General features: G+C 41.2%; 1 protein-coding gene across 4 annotated transcripts in view; it reads left to right on the forward strand.

Annotated features, from left to right (window-relative positions):
• The window catches only part of cux1 (cut like homeobox 1), a 93,568-nt gene that overhangs the window by 26,420 nt on the left and 48,115 nt on the right, over positions 1-19,033 (forward strand). For all 4 annotated transcript variants that reach the window (XM_023352028.1, XM_023352029.1, XM_023352030.1 and 1 more), the window contains exons 3-4: positions 7,149-7,196; positions 13,355-13,433. In XM_023352028.1, coding sequence (XP_023207796.1) covers positions 7,149-7,196; positions 13,355-13,433 — 127 coding nt within the window. The remainder of the gene's footprint in view (positions 1-7,148; positions 7,197-13,354; positions 13,434-19,033) is intronic.

Below are 19,033 nucleotides of genomic sequence, written 5' to 3' on the forward strand. Positions count from 1 at the left end.
GTGACAACACTACTAAGTGGGATCAGGAGGGAATTCTGTCCTGTTCCTATGTTCCCATCGCTCCTCCTGGGAATATTTGTTTCATCTCTGTTACCAAGGCAACACATTTTAAACCTCGCAGTGAAAACAAAGTATTGTTGTGTTATTATTGGTAATGTCACCATGGTGAATTATTGATGGTGGCATGAATAATGGATGAATGGTGTAGACAGTGGATAGAAAATCGTCAGCTCTCGGTGGAGTTGACAGCAGGCCTATTATAGTTACCACAGGATGAGGATTGTGACGATTGACTCCAGCATGTTGCCTGTCCTGGTGGAGAGGAACTGTAGCTGCACTCCATGTTCACCTCTAAAATAACCAGCAGCACACAGGAGGCACTAAGGCAGAAACAAATAATCGTGATTAATCGGCTATTGAAATAATCAGCTAATTTAGTAGTCGATTAATCGTTAGCTGGAGTATACAGACTAAAAAAATGGCCATTTGATTAAAATAAAAACATTCTGAGCAGTAATTAAACCAAATGTGTACATTCGGCATTTAAGATAAAAAATAAAATAAAAAAATCTTTTCTGTAAATAGGCTTTAGCCAAAACTCCTCAAATGGCCTCATAGTTTCAGCTTCACCCAGTTCAGATTTATTAAAGGAATGCTATGTTAATGCAAACAATAAATTGTTTATTTTCTTTAGGGATGCACTATATTGGATTTTTGGTCGGTATCCAATATGCCGATATACTAAAGCAAATTTTTCCGATAACCGATACAAATATTTTTTCACTATACCTACTTAGTGAAACTATATGACTTTCTCTACTGTGGAATTAAAATACTACATTATCTTTTGTCAGTCTAATCTGCTACAAAATGCAAATGCTGAAGTGATGCAACACTTTTAACTTGCATTATGTTTCTCTCTCTAAGACAATGACGACACTCAAACAGTGCAAATTTGACGCTGTGCTGCAGGTATCATTGTCACTGGTTTGTCATATAAAAACGACTTTTATATCGGTGAGTTATTTTGATGGAATGGCCGAAGTTCGATATTAAATTTTACAGCTAACGTCGGCCGATACAATGCCATGACGATAATATCGTGCATCCCTAATTTTCTTATCTATAAGAGGAGTTGTATTAAAAAGGTTTGTGGTTAGATAAAAAATCTGTAGGGTGTACCTTTTTAAAACAAAAAAATGATTAATCGTCAGAGCAATCGATAAATTGATTACTGAACCGATCGTTAGCTGCAGCCCTACAGAGCACACAAAGGAGCACATAGGCAGATAGCCTCGATCACAGAACAGAACTCACACATTCATCAGTGTAACAAGGCTGTGATTTAGGAAGGCTCCTCTGGCGTCTGTGTGGCCCCTGGCATCTCCCTGGTATGTGGAGGAGGAATCCGAGCCAGGCCAGCCGAGCGACGGGATTCATTACAGAGCTCTAACGGGCTCAATAGGAATCGGCACTAAAACTCTGCAAGTACCCAAGCATCAGAGCCGCCTACCATAACAGGCTGGTTTATAACATGTGATGGCCTGCGCTTGATTAAAAATCTTTGTGTTTGTGAAGTCTTTTTTTTTTTTTTTTTTTTTTTTTTTTTCCCCCATCTGCATGGCTCTGTGTGTGGTTGACCAGCCCATAGAGGGGGCTGTCAGCTCTCTGTGGTCCACACCAGTCAACGGAGATCACAGTCACATCAGATCAAGACTGCATTAAGCGGAGCGGGAGTCCGTCTCTGATCCATTATTCAGCAACCAGGAGACCGGCCCACGTTGACTGTGTCTGGTCTGCCGAGCTGTACTCGGTGTGAACTGCACTCATGGTCTGCATAATAACACAAACGCACACACACGCGTGTGCGCGCTAACACAGCGGCGTTTCTAGCGTTTGGAAAGTAGCGCAAAGAAATGCAGCGTGAAAACAAAGTTTTTATAATTCATTAGAACTGACACACAGATTTCCCCTCCCCACCTCCTAAAGACTACATCTCACAGTGCTTCCTAATTTGACTGAATTATTTATCTGGTTTTTTAATTTCCTTTCAGTTAAGGCTGTGCTGCTAGTGTTTCTTTCTTTTTTGGGGGGGGGGAGTTAAAAAAAGGAGAAGATGGGGATGATTGGAAAATGCCCCAAAGATTGCTGGCCAGAGGCAGTGGTAGTAAAAGAACACACACACACGCGCGTGCACACACACACGTTTGTGTTTAGCTGTAGGGCAGACAGACAGGGAATGGGAGTTCCATACTCCCTGGAGGATTCCTCAGGCTGGCCTGTCTGCTGTCTGCCGGCAGCTTACACACCAGCCATCCATCTCCTGCTGCCTGGGCCCCTCACTCCCCTTCCAAAATACACACACACACTCACACACTCGCAGATTGACCATGGTGTCTGTGTGCATTGTTATGTTATTTGGTCATAAATCTTTAGAAGTGGTGGGGGCTGGGGAAGAGGGGCTCCAGAGTGGACCGGAGGGGTTCAGAGCTTCACTGTCCATCAGAGGTACATGGCTGCTGTATGCTGGGTTGGGTGAATGCGTTTATTTATTTATTTTCTTCCCCCATGCAGGTACTCCCATAAAGTTGAAAATTACAAAAGCACAAGCTTGAAAGATAAATCGTAAAAAGAAAAAAAAACTATTTTTCCATCTTTATTTCGAGGTGCGTATTTGAAGAAAGTGTGCTGCATGTATTCGAAAATGAAGGAATTCTCCATCGAAGCATATATTTTTTACTAAGATCAAAAAGTTCAGCAGAGTTCAGGCTGTTGAGTTGTTTATAGTCTGAAATTGGTGGGAGCTCTTAATTGTGCGTATAATAAGTTCAAATTTAGTATTTGTGATTAGAGCTGGGAAAGCAAAAACTGTCTGGCTGATTGATAGGTGCAAGTAAGAAAATGAGAAAGCAGTATGAACCTTTCACTTATGTCTGTTATAATTTCAAAAAATAAAACCCGTTTTACATTGATTTACATTTCTTTATCACATCCTTTATATTTCATTAGCCAAAACATTTGTTTGATTTTTGTCAAAGTAGTTGAATGATTTGGTTTTTGAGTCGCAGACAAAACGTCATATACACCAATTTTTTCTTTGCTCCGCACCAGGGGTAGCCAACTTCTAAATGTTATAGATTTGTCCGACCCAGCTGCGTTATTAGCAGAGTTATTGGTTTAATTTGTCATGAAGTTTTGCAGAGGTCTGGTTATAACCCCATCATTTGATTCACATGTGTTGAACCAGGGGAATGTCCACAACATGCACAGGAATTGAGAACAGGAACCCTTCCTCTACACCCTCCTTACCTGTACTGTCCTGGGGGTCCGATCTCATTTAGGTCGAGGGTGGGGGGGAGTGAAATTGGATCTTGTGGCACAAGATCTCTCCGGTACAATGACTATTTCTGATCTGTCTTGTGAAGCAGTGAAGTATCTCAAAATCTCAAATTAGACAGATCAAACCGGAGCTGGATGATATGGGACAGTGACTCTGTAGCTTGAAAGTTCTGGGTTCGATTTCATGTTCCTCTTGCCATATGTCGATGTGCCACCGGGCAAGGCACTTCACCCAAAATTGCCTACCAGGCTGTTATAAACGGTTATTTTAGTAATTGAGTGATCTATCAATTATTCTGACAACTAATTATGTAATTGAGTATTATAGATTATCCTGTTCTGCAGTAGCTACTTAAGCTAGTAAAAGAAGTATGTGAAACAGAAAATGCTAATAAAAAAAACATTCAGTTCCTTTTTTAAATAATAAATGAAAATACTGATTATTTCTAATCAATATTTTCATGTCACTACTCTTCTTTATCAGCAAGTAGATGTAATGTTAGTCAGAATGTATTTCCTTGACATGCATGGCATGTCAGATTCTGTACTATCACAGATTAAAGCTAGTGTTTTGCAAAGTGAGCAAAAAAAGTCACCTCTTGGCAACCATGAAGGAGCTCGTTTTATGTAGTGGATGTTTCCTCTTGATTTGTTTGAGGAAGGAGCATCCAGGACTTGCTATCATAAAAAAAAACAATTCCGTTTTGGAGTATGCGCACGTAGCTGTGTCATCTTTTCTATTTAGTATAAAATAATCACACCTTTGACACTTTTTCCCTCTTTACTGGCGATGGTGAGGGACATGGATATGTCACTCAGCATCTCCCTCCATAGCTGCTAATAGCCCTTAGCATTCGTCAGCAGCTCATTGGCGGAAGTGAGAGTGTTGCGCTACACAAATAATCATCCGGCTTTAACACAGCACGCTAAATGGTAAGACATAATTTAATGAAGCCTTGAGGCAAATAATTTGCTTAGAGGAATTTTAAAAATCAAGGTCCTTGAATCATTCATGAATCGTCACAGCCCTAATCGGCTTATGAATGTGTGCACTTTTGTGGGTGCGTCTGGGTAAATGTGGTTCTAGTGTAAAGCACCACGAGTGATCGTTGTGACTTGAAAGAGAAAAGGGTTACATAAATTTAATCCATTGACCATTTAGGACTATGGAGGCTTTTCTCATACCCCTTAAGATTTAGCCTTAATTTTTAACCCAAAAAGTACTTTTTAAATGCTTTATTTGAATTAGCATTAGACAAGAAACGCACAACGAACCTGGACAGAGATATTTAACATCCCCACCATACCCCCAAAAGTTGTTTTTTTTTTTGGTCCAATCTCTTACGCAAACTAGTTGAAAAACCTGAACAGTTGTGTCTGGGAAAGAGTAGAAGCTTTAACATTTCTAGAAACCCTGTAATTTGCTAAAGAAAAGCATAACTTCCAACTCCGTCATGTGAGCACTTGCTAAATAGAATCTGAAGATTGGGTTTGCATGCTGTAACCAATTATTGCAGGACTGATAGACTTTCCTGGAAAAGATGACAACCTCCTAACTGTAGATATTGATCTAAAAATAATTTTATGCCTCTTAGTGGACTTTTAAAATAAAAGATTTACTTAAGTGTGCCAACATTTTGAAGCTAAATTAAATGGGGAAACCGTTGTCATCCAAACGGGAGCATGTATTGGTAATCTCAAATGCACGCCGAAATGGGAGGGGTGGGGGGGACATAATCACAATCTGATGCAAATTTTGTAACAGCCACTTATGCTAGTGGTTTTGGGCGTGGGGCAACCCTGGGCTGGACAGGCGGGGTTAGAGGGTGCAAGTCATTACCCACGACGGGGGAATATTTGAATTGGCCCAGACAAACGGCCGATCCGACCCCTAATGAGGCAACAATGAAGCGGGGTCACAGACTCCTGACCTGTCCTAAGCCCCAGACAAACGGCCTGTCTGGACCTACTCGAGATTAGTCCAGCCCCAGACGCTGGTCACAGGTCAGCTCGGGATGCCTGCTACCCCACACTTCCCACTTGGCGTTTTGGCTGCAGGTTTTTGAAAAGGTGCAGATTGTCCTCTTCAAACAGCTGCTGTTGCCCTACTTAACGTCTTCATTAGCCGGTTTTGTGTTTGTGTTTGCATCCGTACGCTGTGCAAATCAAATGTTTCTGCACATAATGTCCTATTCTGCTGAGCTTTGTACCGCACGCTCCAGTTCAGTCTGTCAGGATGCAGGCTTGGCTAACAGCATGGTGATTTGCATGTTCCCCTGATACATACAAGACTGGCTATCTAATCTGAAATTGCTGATTCGTACTGGAAAGTCATGCCATACTGGACCTGAAGGATGAAATGCATTTGGTTTGTTGTAAGAGAAGGGGGGGGGACCCTGGTGTGCCACTAAAACAATTTGCATTAACTGTAGGCCTGCTCTATGGCTCCTTTTGCCGCCGAATCACACGCACTAGCGGTGCCTCTGGGTGGCCCAGGTGGTGCTGCACCTGTTCTTATGAGAAACACAGTCCGGTGAAGCACCTCAGGGTATAAAACCGGGCCTTTTCCCCCCACTCTGTTCATCACTCGCACACTACAGTGGATTTATTGGCTGCAAGAAGAATGGCTGCCTCTTTGAATCTAGGATTTGATGTATTTTAGCGTTTTGTTGGATTTGGTTTGTGCTTCTTCAGTACATCCCAGCCTCCTTTTTAAATTTACAGACATCTTACTAACAGATGCACCAATTAGAGATTCTGTGGGAACAGGTTTCTTTTTGAAAATGAGATATTATTGTTTTCCATTCTCAAGAGAAATTGAAAAATTAACTTGTTTGAATTACAGTGCTGACTTTTTCATATATGGCTCAACGTTACAGAGCTGTCTCCCTCAGCCACTACGTAAATCCACGAATACAGTGAAATCCTGCAGAAGTATCAATAAATAAAACCCAACTAAAACCGGGCTAAAATCACTGTTTATCTATTTGCAGATATGAACATTTTGAAATATTTCACCAGATGTTTTTTCTCTACAAGATCCACTGAAAAATATTCTGTCTGAACATATTAAATTTAACAGAAAAATGTTTTATTGCAGCTATAGAGAACGTTAAGTGCTTGATCCTTATTTATAATGTGACCAGGGTGATGTCACACTGTGTGCGTGAAGAAACTATTGTCGTTACACAGTTCTGATTTTGAACACATTTTCACTCATTTTCACAAACGATTATGAAAAAAAGAGCCAACATTTCAAACTCTGTAGAAGCTAATATTAATGAGATTAGTATGGTTAGCATAAATACAATAGTTTGAGTGTATTCCTCAGTAAGTAGACCTAACTACCTGTGACATTTCCAAAAGTTTGTCAACCTGTCCTGTTACAGCATGTCCCATGACAGTCCCAGTTAGACTCTGAAAATAATCAAGTGGAACAGTTTTGTTGTAATGTCTATAGCTTCCTGTTATCTGTTGACATCCAACCCACTGTGGATACATGAAGAAAGCAGTTGACGTGTCTTTGGTTTCCTCTTTGCAGTGTCTTTCACCTTTTGATATTTTTCCCTTTTGAAGACACAGTGAACTTTAAATGCTTCCCTCACTAACCACTTCCACACAAGGTTCTCAGTGCGAGCTGGTAGCGTCGATGTGACTGGCAAAAGATCAGATTTATTTTTTGTACAGTTTTCGATCAGAGCTGATTTAGCGGAAAATCACCAGATTCCAGTTAGGAAATGTCTTTTTTTAATACTAAAATGTTAGCAGATTTTCATTGTTTACTAATCTCTCTGCATTTTATTTTCTAGGATTTACGGAAACAGGTTGCCCCTCTGCTGAAGAGCTTCCAAGGAGAGGTGAGTTTTGTTTTTAAAGTATGTGTAGAAATGTAAAGTAACCACCACTGTTCCATTTACAGTACTTAAAAACCACTGTTGACAAACCATGTTTGACATTCTTCAGTGCCCTTTTCTTCCTCCTCTTCTCTCGTCTTTCCTACATTGTCACTTCTTCTCTTCACCAACTGTTTTCTCTCTCTCTCTCTCCCTCGGCACTATCTCATTTCCCCCTTTTCCTCTCCTCCTTGGCTTTGCTCTCCTCTGCTCTTGATTTTCTGTCCTATTCATGAAGTTCTGTAGCCTGAGGGTGTGTTTAAATTGCATCCTGCAAAAAGAAAAAAGTCACCACAAAATCCCTAGCTCTAGCCAGTCACAACTCAGTGACTGCTATTTCCTCACACTTTGTTCCTCTGTATAATTCAGTGGTCTTTTGGTGAACTATAAACTAGCCTTTTCTCCCCTCGTTGTGCCACATTTGGTTATATTCAGTTTAATGGTGAATTCACGAGGATCAATAAAAGTTGACTGAACTGTGCATGTGCTGCATTATGCTCTTATATTGCCGTCCTCCATCATTTTGGCCTGATTCCATCTTGATTCCATCTTGACTCCTCCTTTCTGGGCAGCCACGCAGTTCCAGTTCACTCCCTTATGTGAAAGTCCGAGGGTAGGAGTGGAGACGGCTGGTTAAGACTGGGGCTTTATTCAGGGTCGGAGTGGGTGGGTGCACGCTGACGCACACACACGAGGAGACACACACGTACATGCAGTCGAGCAAAAATCATCTGAATAGATAGTGACAAGGTCTGTTGTACTACTGGCCATGGAATATTACAGTTTAACACTGGGTTAGTTTCCATATTCTTGTGTTAAAACAACAAACACAGCCGGCGGTTGTGTAAAAATACAGTAATTTATCGCGGTTCCACCGCGTTCTGCTGATGATCCACAATCTATTTAGAGAATAGAAACAGCCAGCAGTATAATTGGGGCTTTGTCAGCTGTTTCCACCATCTTTATGTTGACACACCTCGATGGCGTGCACACCAGGACACGCCGAGACGCGCAGTGGGTGGCCGCGGAACTGAGAGACATTATCTTATGATTATTGAGATAATACTGTACACCAGCGCCAGTCTCGGAGCACCCCATCAATCAGGCGACTATTCTGTGCGTTTGCGTGCCACAACTCGAGTCGTTTTCGGAGTGTGTAATTTTAGACCCGTCTTTGTTTGCTTAGCCCTCAAACCCTTTGATCAGAAACAAGACAGCACCAAAAAAACAGAAGGGGTGTGGGGGGTCGTCTTGGAGTCTCTCAGTAACCCATCCCAAAGCACTCGCCCTCCCTCCACCCCCCTCCAACAAACTTTAATCATTACTAAGTGACTGTGGAACTTTGACAGGGCAATAAAAAGTTTTAGCACAAGGAACTCTGAGGGTCCAACACTTTTAATCTTTGTCATTGAAAGGTGGATGCCCTCGGGTCATAATTATTACCAATAACAGTACGGTTTCCACAAGGCCCTAGTTTGGTAAACGGGTTCTCTGTGGGGGTGTGTGTGTGTTGTGTGTATTGCATGCTTACTGTTCCTTGTTGGTCCATCGATCAGATAAGCTTTTCCATTATCCAACGCTTCAGTCTCTGCTTCCCATAGCCTCCCCTTATCAGACTCCACTGGGGCCACACTCGCACACACACAGACACACCCCCCCACACACACACACAGGTCAGCCCGATGCCCTTCACACACTACGGGTTAGATAGGGGAGCAAGGCGGTGCTGAGTGATGGTGCCACAAGCTGCTGACGTATGTATGTATGTGTTTGTGTGTGGATTGGTCAGGGATACCTTCTGCCATTGTAAGCACTTCTCATTGGTAACCCACCGATACTGGCGAGGTATCATTTGTGTCACTTGGTTTGTTGTGCTTGGTTTGCGTCTGTCTGTCTGTCTGTCTGTGTGGGATGGGGGCAGGGGAGCGTGTAACAGCAGATGTCATCGGGATTGGTTGAGCGAGCCGCAGTTTGGAACAGCAGGGCTGTATTTGCAAATCCTGGGTGGTCTTCTAATGGCTCTGGTCCTGCAGTTAACCTGCTTTTAACTGTAGGGTGTGTCCTACATTAAACGTCTATTTCCTGCCTCCCATGTTGCGCTATATAAAGCTGCTGTACCACTGACCTTGGCCCAGTCATTGTACAGTCATGCAGCTGGTTTCCTTCACTGCCATCAGCCCGTCTTTTTTTTTTTTTTTTTTTGTGCCGTCTTTATTATTGACAGTGTTGATGGTTCTCGGAATCTCTGATCGCATGTTATTACAAACACATGCACACAAGTTCAACATTGTTGTGTAAGCGGTCTTAACATCAGTAATCTTCCATTAGTGGCTGAGTATCTTCAATCGCACACGGTCACACAGCATTCGAGAAGGGTACTGGGCATGATGCGGCATGTTGTGGGAACGGGATTTATCATTGGCGTTTAGGCAGTTATGAGAGTCTCATGATGTCTACGCAAAAAAATGTAAACCACACATGATCTTTCACTGTACATTTACTGCAAAGTAAATGTTTAGTGGTGCCTTTTTTTTCTTCTTTCTTTATTTTCCTGCAAATAAAGTTTTAAAAAGTGTGGCTTTATAAAAAATACTGTTTTTGCATTGTAGATTTTTGGATCACTAATGTCAAAGAGGGAGTAGGAATTGAAGGTGGATGACAGGAATTGGGAATGGTCGATAGAACGGCAATAACAGGTTTATGGTAGTAATTTTTTTTTATGTATTGGTCTGATAAGTAACTAGGCTGGTATTAATAGTTGAAATTTATTTCTATCTTGTTCCATTTGTGGTTTGGAAGAAGGGTTGGCACTTGGCATTTGTTTGGGCATGTGACAGTGATGCAGTGCAGGATAATGGAGTGTTTAACATCGGCAAATTAAAGTTAGCGGTGTGGCTTTTTAAAATGTATTTATTTGTTTCACAGTGTCAGGGAAATATAGGTATTGCAAATAACAATACATTATTGCTATCGATCTATTAACAGCAATAATACATTAATTGCTGTTAATGTAAAGTGTATACTTTATACTTGATAAAGTATTGGGGTTTATCAAGTCTAGAGGACGGCAAAATGTTTTATGCTACATTTATTCACACACCAATGGTGGTAAACTACATTGTAGCTGCAGCTGTTTTGAGACAATTTCACAAAAGCGAGGGTGCCATGCACCGACGCCACCAAACCCTCTGGCCACCATCAGCGAGCGAGGCGCGTGAAGTTTCTTGCTCAATGATTCAACTAAGACAGGCAGAGTGGAGTTTGAATGGGCAACTCACCGATTACAGGACAAACTCACACCCCCATCGCCCCAATATCCTAAATATTGGGAATTGGCCATAGCAGCAATATTAATATTGGATATTGATATTGACCCAAATTTTTATATGAAGCAATCTGCTCATGTACTCTCAGCAAGTTGTAAAGGGCCAACGCAGCAGGCAAAGTAAATTGCATAATCAGAGTGGAGGTCTTTGATTTGTGACCTTTGCTTAACTGGATTGTGTTCTTGGCTCAAAATGTTTACTTGTTCACATGACCTAATCAGTTCCTCTGATCGCATCATTATTCTTTCTCTCTACCAGATGACTGCTTTTGACAGTCATAGCAGATAACTCTAACTCTATATACAGTTGGTTTGTGGAAAATAAGTTAATTTCAGTCTACCCTAGTGTATGGAGTTTCAAATATTTTGGAAACCTTAGCTGTGTTTGCAACTTATGTCTTGGTATTTTTAAGGGATACAAATATACATCTGAAGAATAAGCTGAAATGATTTTAAACAATGTCTGGCCAGAACGTTCAAAACAAAACAAAAATTCAGGCTCCTGCTAAAATAATGTGTACAAAATCTATTACTTTTATTGTATTTTATTGTTGACTAGATTAAAACTGTAGGATCTATGATGTCTGCATCATTAAGTCTTAAATTCATTCATATAAAACTAAGGTCTCAAACATCTTAAAATTCTTAAAGAAAATGTAAGTTGGCCTTAAATGTGTTAATCACAAGTCTTAAATTTTGTCATGAAAGAACTATTTAACCTCTTGTGGACGTTTTTTTCTGGAGGGACTTTTCTGTCAGGTAAAAATTTCACTCACTGCATTCTTGGACTCAAGGTGGTTAAGGCTACCGGAAGCGAGCTGTTAAAACTTGCTAGCTAGCTAGCCAGTAAGCCATTAGCATATGGTTAGCTAGCATGTGCCATATGAGAAGCACAAAGCTGCTACCAAAAGCCGCAAAATAACCACAGAAATTTTACAGGTTTGGTCCCTTGCATTTCTTTTGTCTGTCGTAATATAGGACTTAGATTTTATTCACAATGGTCTTTACAAAGGTCTTTAAAAATCTTAAATTTGAGTTGGTTAAACCTTCATAAACCCTGAGATCAATACCCACTAAATTCATCAGTGCTCCTGTTCTGCTGGTTAATTAATTGGGCTGTTTGCTTGGAAAAAGCCTGCAAATCGCTGATTAAACAGACACGCAGCGCCTAGCTTACAGCGTATGGTCGTTAAACAGAGCTTTGTTGGTAGGAGTGACGGCTGGCGCTTCTTTTGTTCTACGCGATGATGACCGTGTAGGTTTTTCACGAATGGAAAGATTTCCAAATCGTTGAGTTTGCCTTCCCTGTATGGAAGCCATTTGTCCACCAGCTGACTAGCAGTGTGCAGCAAACGGTGGGGGAGGGACATTGCTGAGTTACTCTGGGCTTATTAAACTCCTGTTGCTCCAGAACTCTCTCTGGTGGCTCATTAAAACCACTGTATACTGCTGGAACGATACAACGGAAAATTTTAGCCCATTTAAATTTATTTCCATGTACCTCGATACCGGTAACCGGCCCGTTTCTAAAAAAGTTGTTTTTGCTTCCGTGTGAGAGAGTAGAAAGTTCTGTGACAGAGAAACATGTGAGAGACTGACGCCGAAAATCATTGAGGGAGAAAAGGAGGGGGGGAAAATGAGTCGGAGAACATGGAAGTGACAAGAGATAGACTGAGAGAAAGCCAGAAATAAAAAGACTTGGGGGAAAGAAGGAGGGGTGCTGGCACCAGCCTACTCGGGGCCAGATGTTTTGTGGCTAAAAAACTACAGATGAATCAAAGCCATGTGAGGAAATTTATTAGGTTCCCATAGGAGCCGAGGCAGTGTTACATGTAGCCTGTTCTGTTTACAGTGGCAAGAACCCCTCAAACCACCCATCAACTACACTACTGGTTTGGCTGGGAATGTGAAGACTTTATATTTGGACTTGCGCAGGCTTTTGTCTCCATTCCTTTTCAGTTCGTGAACGTGCTGGAAGAGCTGGAAGAGAAACACATGGGCTGTTTAGTCTGAGCGCGGCAGCCAGCGTAGTCAGCTGTAGCTCTGCCCAGTACAGTAGCACCATCTGAATGTCTTTATTTGGCATCTGTTTCCCTCAATTTAGACAAGATTTCAGATGCGTTCTCGACTACCGCGTCTGATTCTCATATGGACGCGTGGCACAGTCTGTAGTAGAGCCTCATCGCTTCCTGCTGCCGCGCTGAAAACTGCTCCAGAAGTCCCACAGCATGATTTTTAGTAGTAATTTCTTATAGATCTGTCCTAATGTCGTCCATTTCGATATTATTGGTGATGGAATGCATGCCGTGCTCTCTTGTGTTAATGGCTACATCAGTAATGGATCCACACTGTATTGCTGCTAAGAGCTGACTGAATAATCTGCCCCTGCTGTGGCTGGAAAGACTGAGCCAGCTGTTTAATGATGTCAGCGTGCTGGAGGGGGGAGACGAACACACACCGTTTTATACACACACGCACGCCCACATACACACACACCGGCTAACAAACGGACTTAGGCACACTCACTCGAGGACAGAGCGACGCAGACGCGCGCTCGCGCACGGCAAACGAAAAGCATCCGTCAGCAGCTGAACAGCTGAACTGGCTTCACGGGGAAGGAAGCGCCGTCGTCGAGACGGCCGCCATCGCAGGCAGCATACCGAAGCATAGTGAGAAAAGACAGATATGCAGGCTCCTCTTACTGTGAATTTAATGGGCCTTCTTTTTGGGTCAGTAGATCCGACTCTCAGATTTGTGGTGATAATTAACCGTTCCTTTTCATTTTTCGTCTTCGCAGATCGACGCCTTGAGTAAAAGGAGTAAAGAAGCAGAGGCCGCCTTCTTGAACGTGTACAAGAAAATAATTGATGTCCCAGGTAAGGATAGTTTCTCGGTCTGTGTTTGTGTAAAATTTCTGTTGGGATACATCAAGTCAGAACTGGAGTTTGAAACCCACATCCACCCAGACGGCCACTTAAAGAGACGAAGGGAAAAACTATAGCTCCTCCTCTCCAGACATGACGCGTTATCTTGAATTAAAATACAAACGTTCCACCATATTTAATATACCAAATTGCCTTTATTTGTAACAGAAAGTCATCATTGAAATATAGCTTTAGCCAAAAAACGTGTCTATTGAATTAATTACCACACTTTAAGATTTAGTTTTATTGAACAAATTTTATATAAAAAAAGTAGGATATATTTTTAAAACATTTTTTATTATTCAAAATTGGTTACCTGCCAAACGGGTAGATAACCAAGGCTAGTAAGGCTAGCTGCTTATCAGACATGATGACATCGTCTGCTACTTGAAGATTTAAAGCAATATCTCTATAACAAGAGTGACTTAGACTGACTTTATTGTCATTTTGCATGCACAGGGTGTATACAGAACGAAATTTCATTTCGTGATTGCTGACATTTTAATTCCACACCCATAACTCTGTTTTTCATGAATAGAAGTATTTCAAAACAGCTAAGCTAGCCTTTGTTGTGATTAAGGACTAAAATTTAAAAAGATTATTGGCAGATTTTAATAACATACTTGGATAAAGACAAAATTATTAGAGTTCATATCACGCTGTGAAAATATAATGTAGAAAAGAATAATATAGAAATAGCCTTTACAGACCAGCAAAGGGGAAAATCAAGTTTAACATCATCATCCAATATAAAAGTTCACACAAAAAAGTTATTAAAGAGTTAAAAACAATTTATAAAGCAACAAGTTTAACAATAAAAACAATCACAGTAATATCCTGCAATAGAAAATACTGTGTAATTATTAGAAAGAATGTCCGACTCATGATCCAAGAGATGTGCAACTGAGTCGGATCACTTTGTCCAGAAATGTAGATAACGTGGTTGTATATTGAGCATTAAAAAAAGAGATTATTTACAATACAGTGTAAGCGCAGAAAAACAGATGTGGAATAACAGTGGAAATGTTATTTAAAAATGAGTAAGAGCAGAGCAGATGATTATGCATATGCCAGCAGGGACGTAAACACTTAATGATTTTGTTGGGAGCAGTGATGGTTATAGAGTAACAGCTGTTGGCGGGAAAGATTTGCGCTATCACTAATTAAACTATCTCCATGCACTATGCTGTTTCACAAAAACGGCATAATTCACGGAGAATCAACCAGTCAACAGACTTCACTCTGGTTGTGGGAAAGGAAACGGGTGATTTTGCAGAACCAGTTGAGACCAAACAATGGGTGAGCACTGAAATCACTTTAGAGCAGTGTTTCTCAAACTTTTCCAGACTTAACACTTAACCCGTTTAGCAAACACTCACGGACCACCTAACTTGAAATTGCCCTCGCAATAACTCAACAGATTAAAATATACAACCTGAAATGAAAATGTTAGTACCTTACTGCCCTTATTGAATTAACTACTTTTAGCTAAGGGTATATGTGCTGGTGGCCTGCTGTTGTGCAATTCACACTGAGAAACTGAAAAATACTCCTGTAGACATACATTCCCCCTTTCAAAGATCATAGTATTTTATTGTGTAAGCTCTTTTAAGTTTTATCAAGGCAAAGAGTTCCATGTTAAAATGTTTAGTTATTCGGTAAGCTAACTGTACACATTTCACTTTGAGCTCATGTTACGACAAATAACTGTTTGTTTACATGTGGTACCTTGTGGACAATTAGGGGGCGCAGTTTGAAGAAGACAATTTTAGTGGAAAAGTCTTCTTCACACACTAACAGCGTCCACACTGAAGAGGGTTGTCATCTTACTGCTCCTAGATATAGAGGATTTACTGATTGGAAATAGATCAGATTTTTTTTACGTTTCTGAACAGCTGGGTATCAATCAGGTTGGAACATTTTCGAGGTTTAACCGGGCCATGCCCAGTCCGCTCTGATGCCGTCTCATTTTTCAGCTTTGTGTGTGTGTGTGATTCCGTAATACATCCCTACAAGGCCTAATCCCACGGGTGTAGCTTTAAGATGGTCTTAACAGAAGGTGCATCCTGACATTGATGACAAGTACGGCCCCGGATTGGCTGTGGCGAAACGCACGCACAGAAGAAAAAAAAATAAAACCAGTCACGTTTCATACACTGAGGCAGAGAAAAATGACAGAAGCGTCTGCACAGCACTGCTGGTTGGAGGTTTTCAGCTGCGCGGAAGTCCTGGAGGGCCCCGGTATGTAGGAACGAGAAAGGAGTCGAGTTCATCTATAACGTAAGGAGGTCATCATATTCCCACACGGATAGACCTACAGTAATATCTTTGGATTGTACTGCTCCCAATAAGTCAGCGCCGGTTCTGACGGGGCTATTCTTAACTTGCAGCGAGACAATGATGTAATGCCTGATGCGCACATGCACAGAGACACAGAGCAGCCTGACTAATGCAGCAGTCTTGAAAGAGGAAACAGTGTGTTTTCTTCTGCCTTCTGTCAGCTTGAAGGCCTGGACAGTCATCCCAGCGTGCTCTGGTTTAGATTAAAGGTGTCTGGTGAGAGCGCTCAGCACCAGCGGCCCACAAGTCAAGCTGTCTTTAACCGGCCGGGGAGGGACGGCGTCTCTGTGAAGGACAAAACTTTGATAAACGGGAGAGAGAAAGTTAATTTTCAAGGGCACAAAAGTAGATAGGAGTCTATATTCAGAGCATACTGTTATGTTACTTAGTATTTGTTTGTTTGGGACTCCAACTTATGTGAGCGAGTGTGCGTGCGCGTGTGTGTGTGTGTGTGTGTCGGAGCTCAACCCTGCGTGGTGTGTCACCTTGACGGCACAAAATCAGCATGAAATTCCCCAATCGTTCTCTGCTGATCTCTCATTAGCATAGTTAAGATATCTAACTGCGTCAGACACAAGACACACACACACACACACACATACACGGCTCTTACCCCCAGCTGTAAGCTGTCAGTTCCTCTTATCTGTACAACACACACACTCACAGAAACACAAACACACACACACACGCATAAACTGCTCTTTTAGCTGGCATGCTGATGAGCGTTGCCTGCGTCTCTTGGCTGCCTGTCACCAGTCTGCCACCCATGAGCACCAATCAGATGTGATTGGCCTGACTGACAGAGCTCTCTTCATCACACTGACAGTTAACCCTGCTGTGTGTTTTCCAGGGTTGTTGGTAAAATGCCTCCAGAAAAGTTGCCTTTCTTCCTTCTGTCTCCGTTTCTCTAATCTCTTATTTACAGTTCTCTCTGCCTGTTTTTTTTTCTTTTTCTTTTTTTTTTTTTTTACAGCTTCGCTTTTGTCCAACTGTCTGCTGCCATGTTTCGCCTTTCCTCTCGCTTTCAAGATGCATCGCAGCGAACACTTTAACTGATCACAGCCAGTAATCTCTCGTTAATGTGTCTAATCTGTGTTGCTGTCTGTCTGCCTCGCTTTGCGTCTGTTATCCAATTCTCCTGCTGTGTCAGCCATCGTCGTGTTAGATCCCCGCTAATACGAAGCCAATGTTTATGACAAAGCTCAACAGTTTCCTCTTACAGGCCATTGTTGACTAGACCTAACGGAGAAAGTTTGTTCACACGGGTGGCGGTAGCTAACGGTGACGTGTCGTTCAGTTTCGGATTTTTACAGCAAGCCTCGATTTTAACTTTTATAATTATTACATCATTAGCAACACATTGAGTAAAATATTCTGGCTGTTGAAGAACAACAATTAAACAATAGCAGTTGAATAAGGAAACTCGGCTGGAAAGCCACTTTTTTTCACTTCTGATGCCAATACAGATATCTGAGGTTTAGCACAGTAAAACAGTGATGAATTAACTGACATTTTTTTTTTTCAAGCACAGTCATAAATGTACTGAATTACAAATTTATTTTATAACTCTGCATCACTACAGCACACTTCGCAAGTTTGGTCAAACATGTAAAAGCAACACAACTTTAATTTGTTCAGTCGGTGCAATTAGGAGAATAACAGCCAATGTAAAGTAACTTGTAAAAAAAAAAAAGACTTAAACTGACAAAAATAATTCTAAATGTAACGTAGAATAAATAATACAGCATAACATCGCTCCGAGCACAAAACTTAGAATTAAACTGAATAGATCTGCCCTTATGTATCGGGTACATTGTCAATAATTACCTGTTCTGGAATTTTCTTTCAATATTGATACGTTTTGATTTTACTTGTTTTTTTTTTTCTTTTCCAAGTTTGAATAGATGTGAAAAAGTCAATAGTTCTGCTAAAAAGTTCTGATAAAAAGTTTCATTTTCAGGTTTTAATTCTCATACCTTGTCTAAATGCGTCCTTACTTCTGTTCTCACTTTCTGTCCAGTTTTTTTCATCTTCTTGTTTTTTCTTCCTCCAAATTCCTTGTGTCCTTCCATACAAGGGAAGGTAGGAATGTCCTACCTTCCCTCTTCACTTTTTCCTTCCTTCTTTGGTCCCTTTTTCCTTTTTTTTCTTTTCCTTAAATATATTATTTTTCCCTATTCTGTCTTTGCTTCCTTCCTTATAACCTTTCTTTCTTCCACCCTTATGTCATCCCATTTTTTTGTCTTTCTTGTGTCCTACTTCAGTTGTTTCCATCCCACCTTTCCGTCTTTCATCCTATCCTTTCTTCCTTTATAGTCTTTTCTTCTTTTATCCTTCCTTTCTCTTTCCTTCCTTTCTTGTAGCATTTAGATCAATAGGCCGACCCTACCTGACATTTGGGCAGTCAGGTTCCAGCACAGAAAAACCTGAAAGAGAATGGACAACATAAATATGTTTTAATCTACTTATTCTTGTCTAAATAGAAGGGCGGCCAGTTTAGCCTGGTCAGGAATCAAAGTGAAGTGCAGAAGCTAATCAGACTGTAGCGAGCGCAGTCGAGGCGCATGCAGCCCCGCCCTGCTCCTGTCAGTCACACTTCCCAGATCATTTGCTGTTGACTCACCCTGCAGTCACAACAAGCAACAAGATGGAGCTGGAACATGTTACACTTAGCTAAAAACGGAGGAAATTACGCTAATAAGCCAGCAGAGTGCAAAGTCGGAGGTCTGGAAGGATTTTAATCTGGTAGCAGTTTAAAGTAATAGATCAGGTTTACTTCGGGCTTGGCTCTCTAATTAGAGTTAATTAGTCAGGTTGGATCAGGCTTCAGCACAATGTCTATGGGCTCGGGTTGGGTTGATCTCATTTCTTCAGGCTTGATCTAAACTCTTGTGTCCTACATCCATTCCTTCTTTGTGTCCTTCATCCTTCTTTATCCTTGGTGTCGTTGTTTGTTGATACCATATTGAAAGCCTTCCTGCTGTATAAATATTTGCCTTTTGCATAAAAATTACAGTGAATTGTTGGGAATTTTTCCAGTACAGTAACCCTGAGTGACAATAATCATGGTGTCAAGGTATTTGGCACAAAGATTTAAAGCAAATTGGAGGCGATCTATTTGCTTTTATCTTCTTTAGGATTAGCTCGACAACTAGTTCATAGTTTGCCCGCTGTAGTTTTAAAACACCACTAGCTTAATTTGAGTGATGGGT

This window comes from Xiphophorus maculatus, chromosome 18 (assembly GCF_002775205.1).
Source record: "Xiphophorus maculatus strain JP 163 A chromosome 18, X_maculatus-5.0-male, whole genome shotgun sequence".
Classification (NCBI taxonomy): domain Eukaryota; kingdom Metazoa; phylum Chordata; class Actinopteri; order Cyprinodontiformes; family Poeciliidae; genus Xiphophorus; species Xiphophorus maculatus.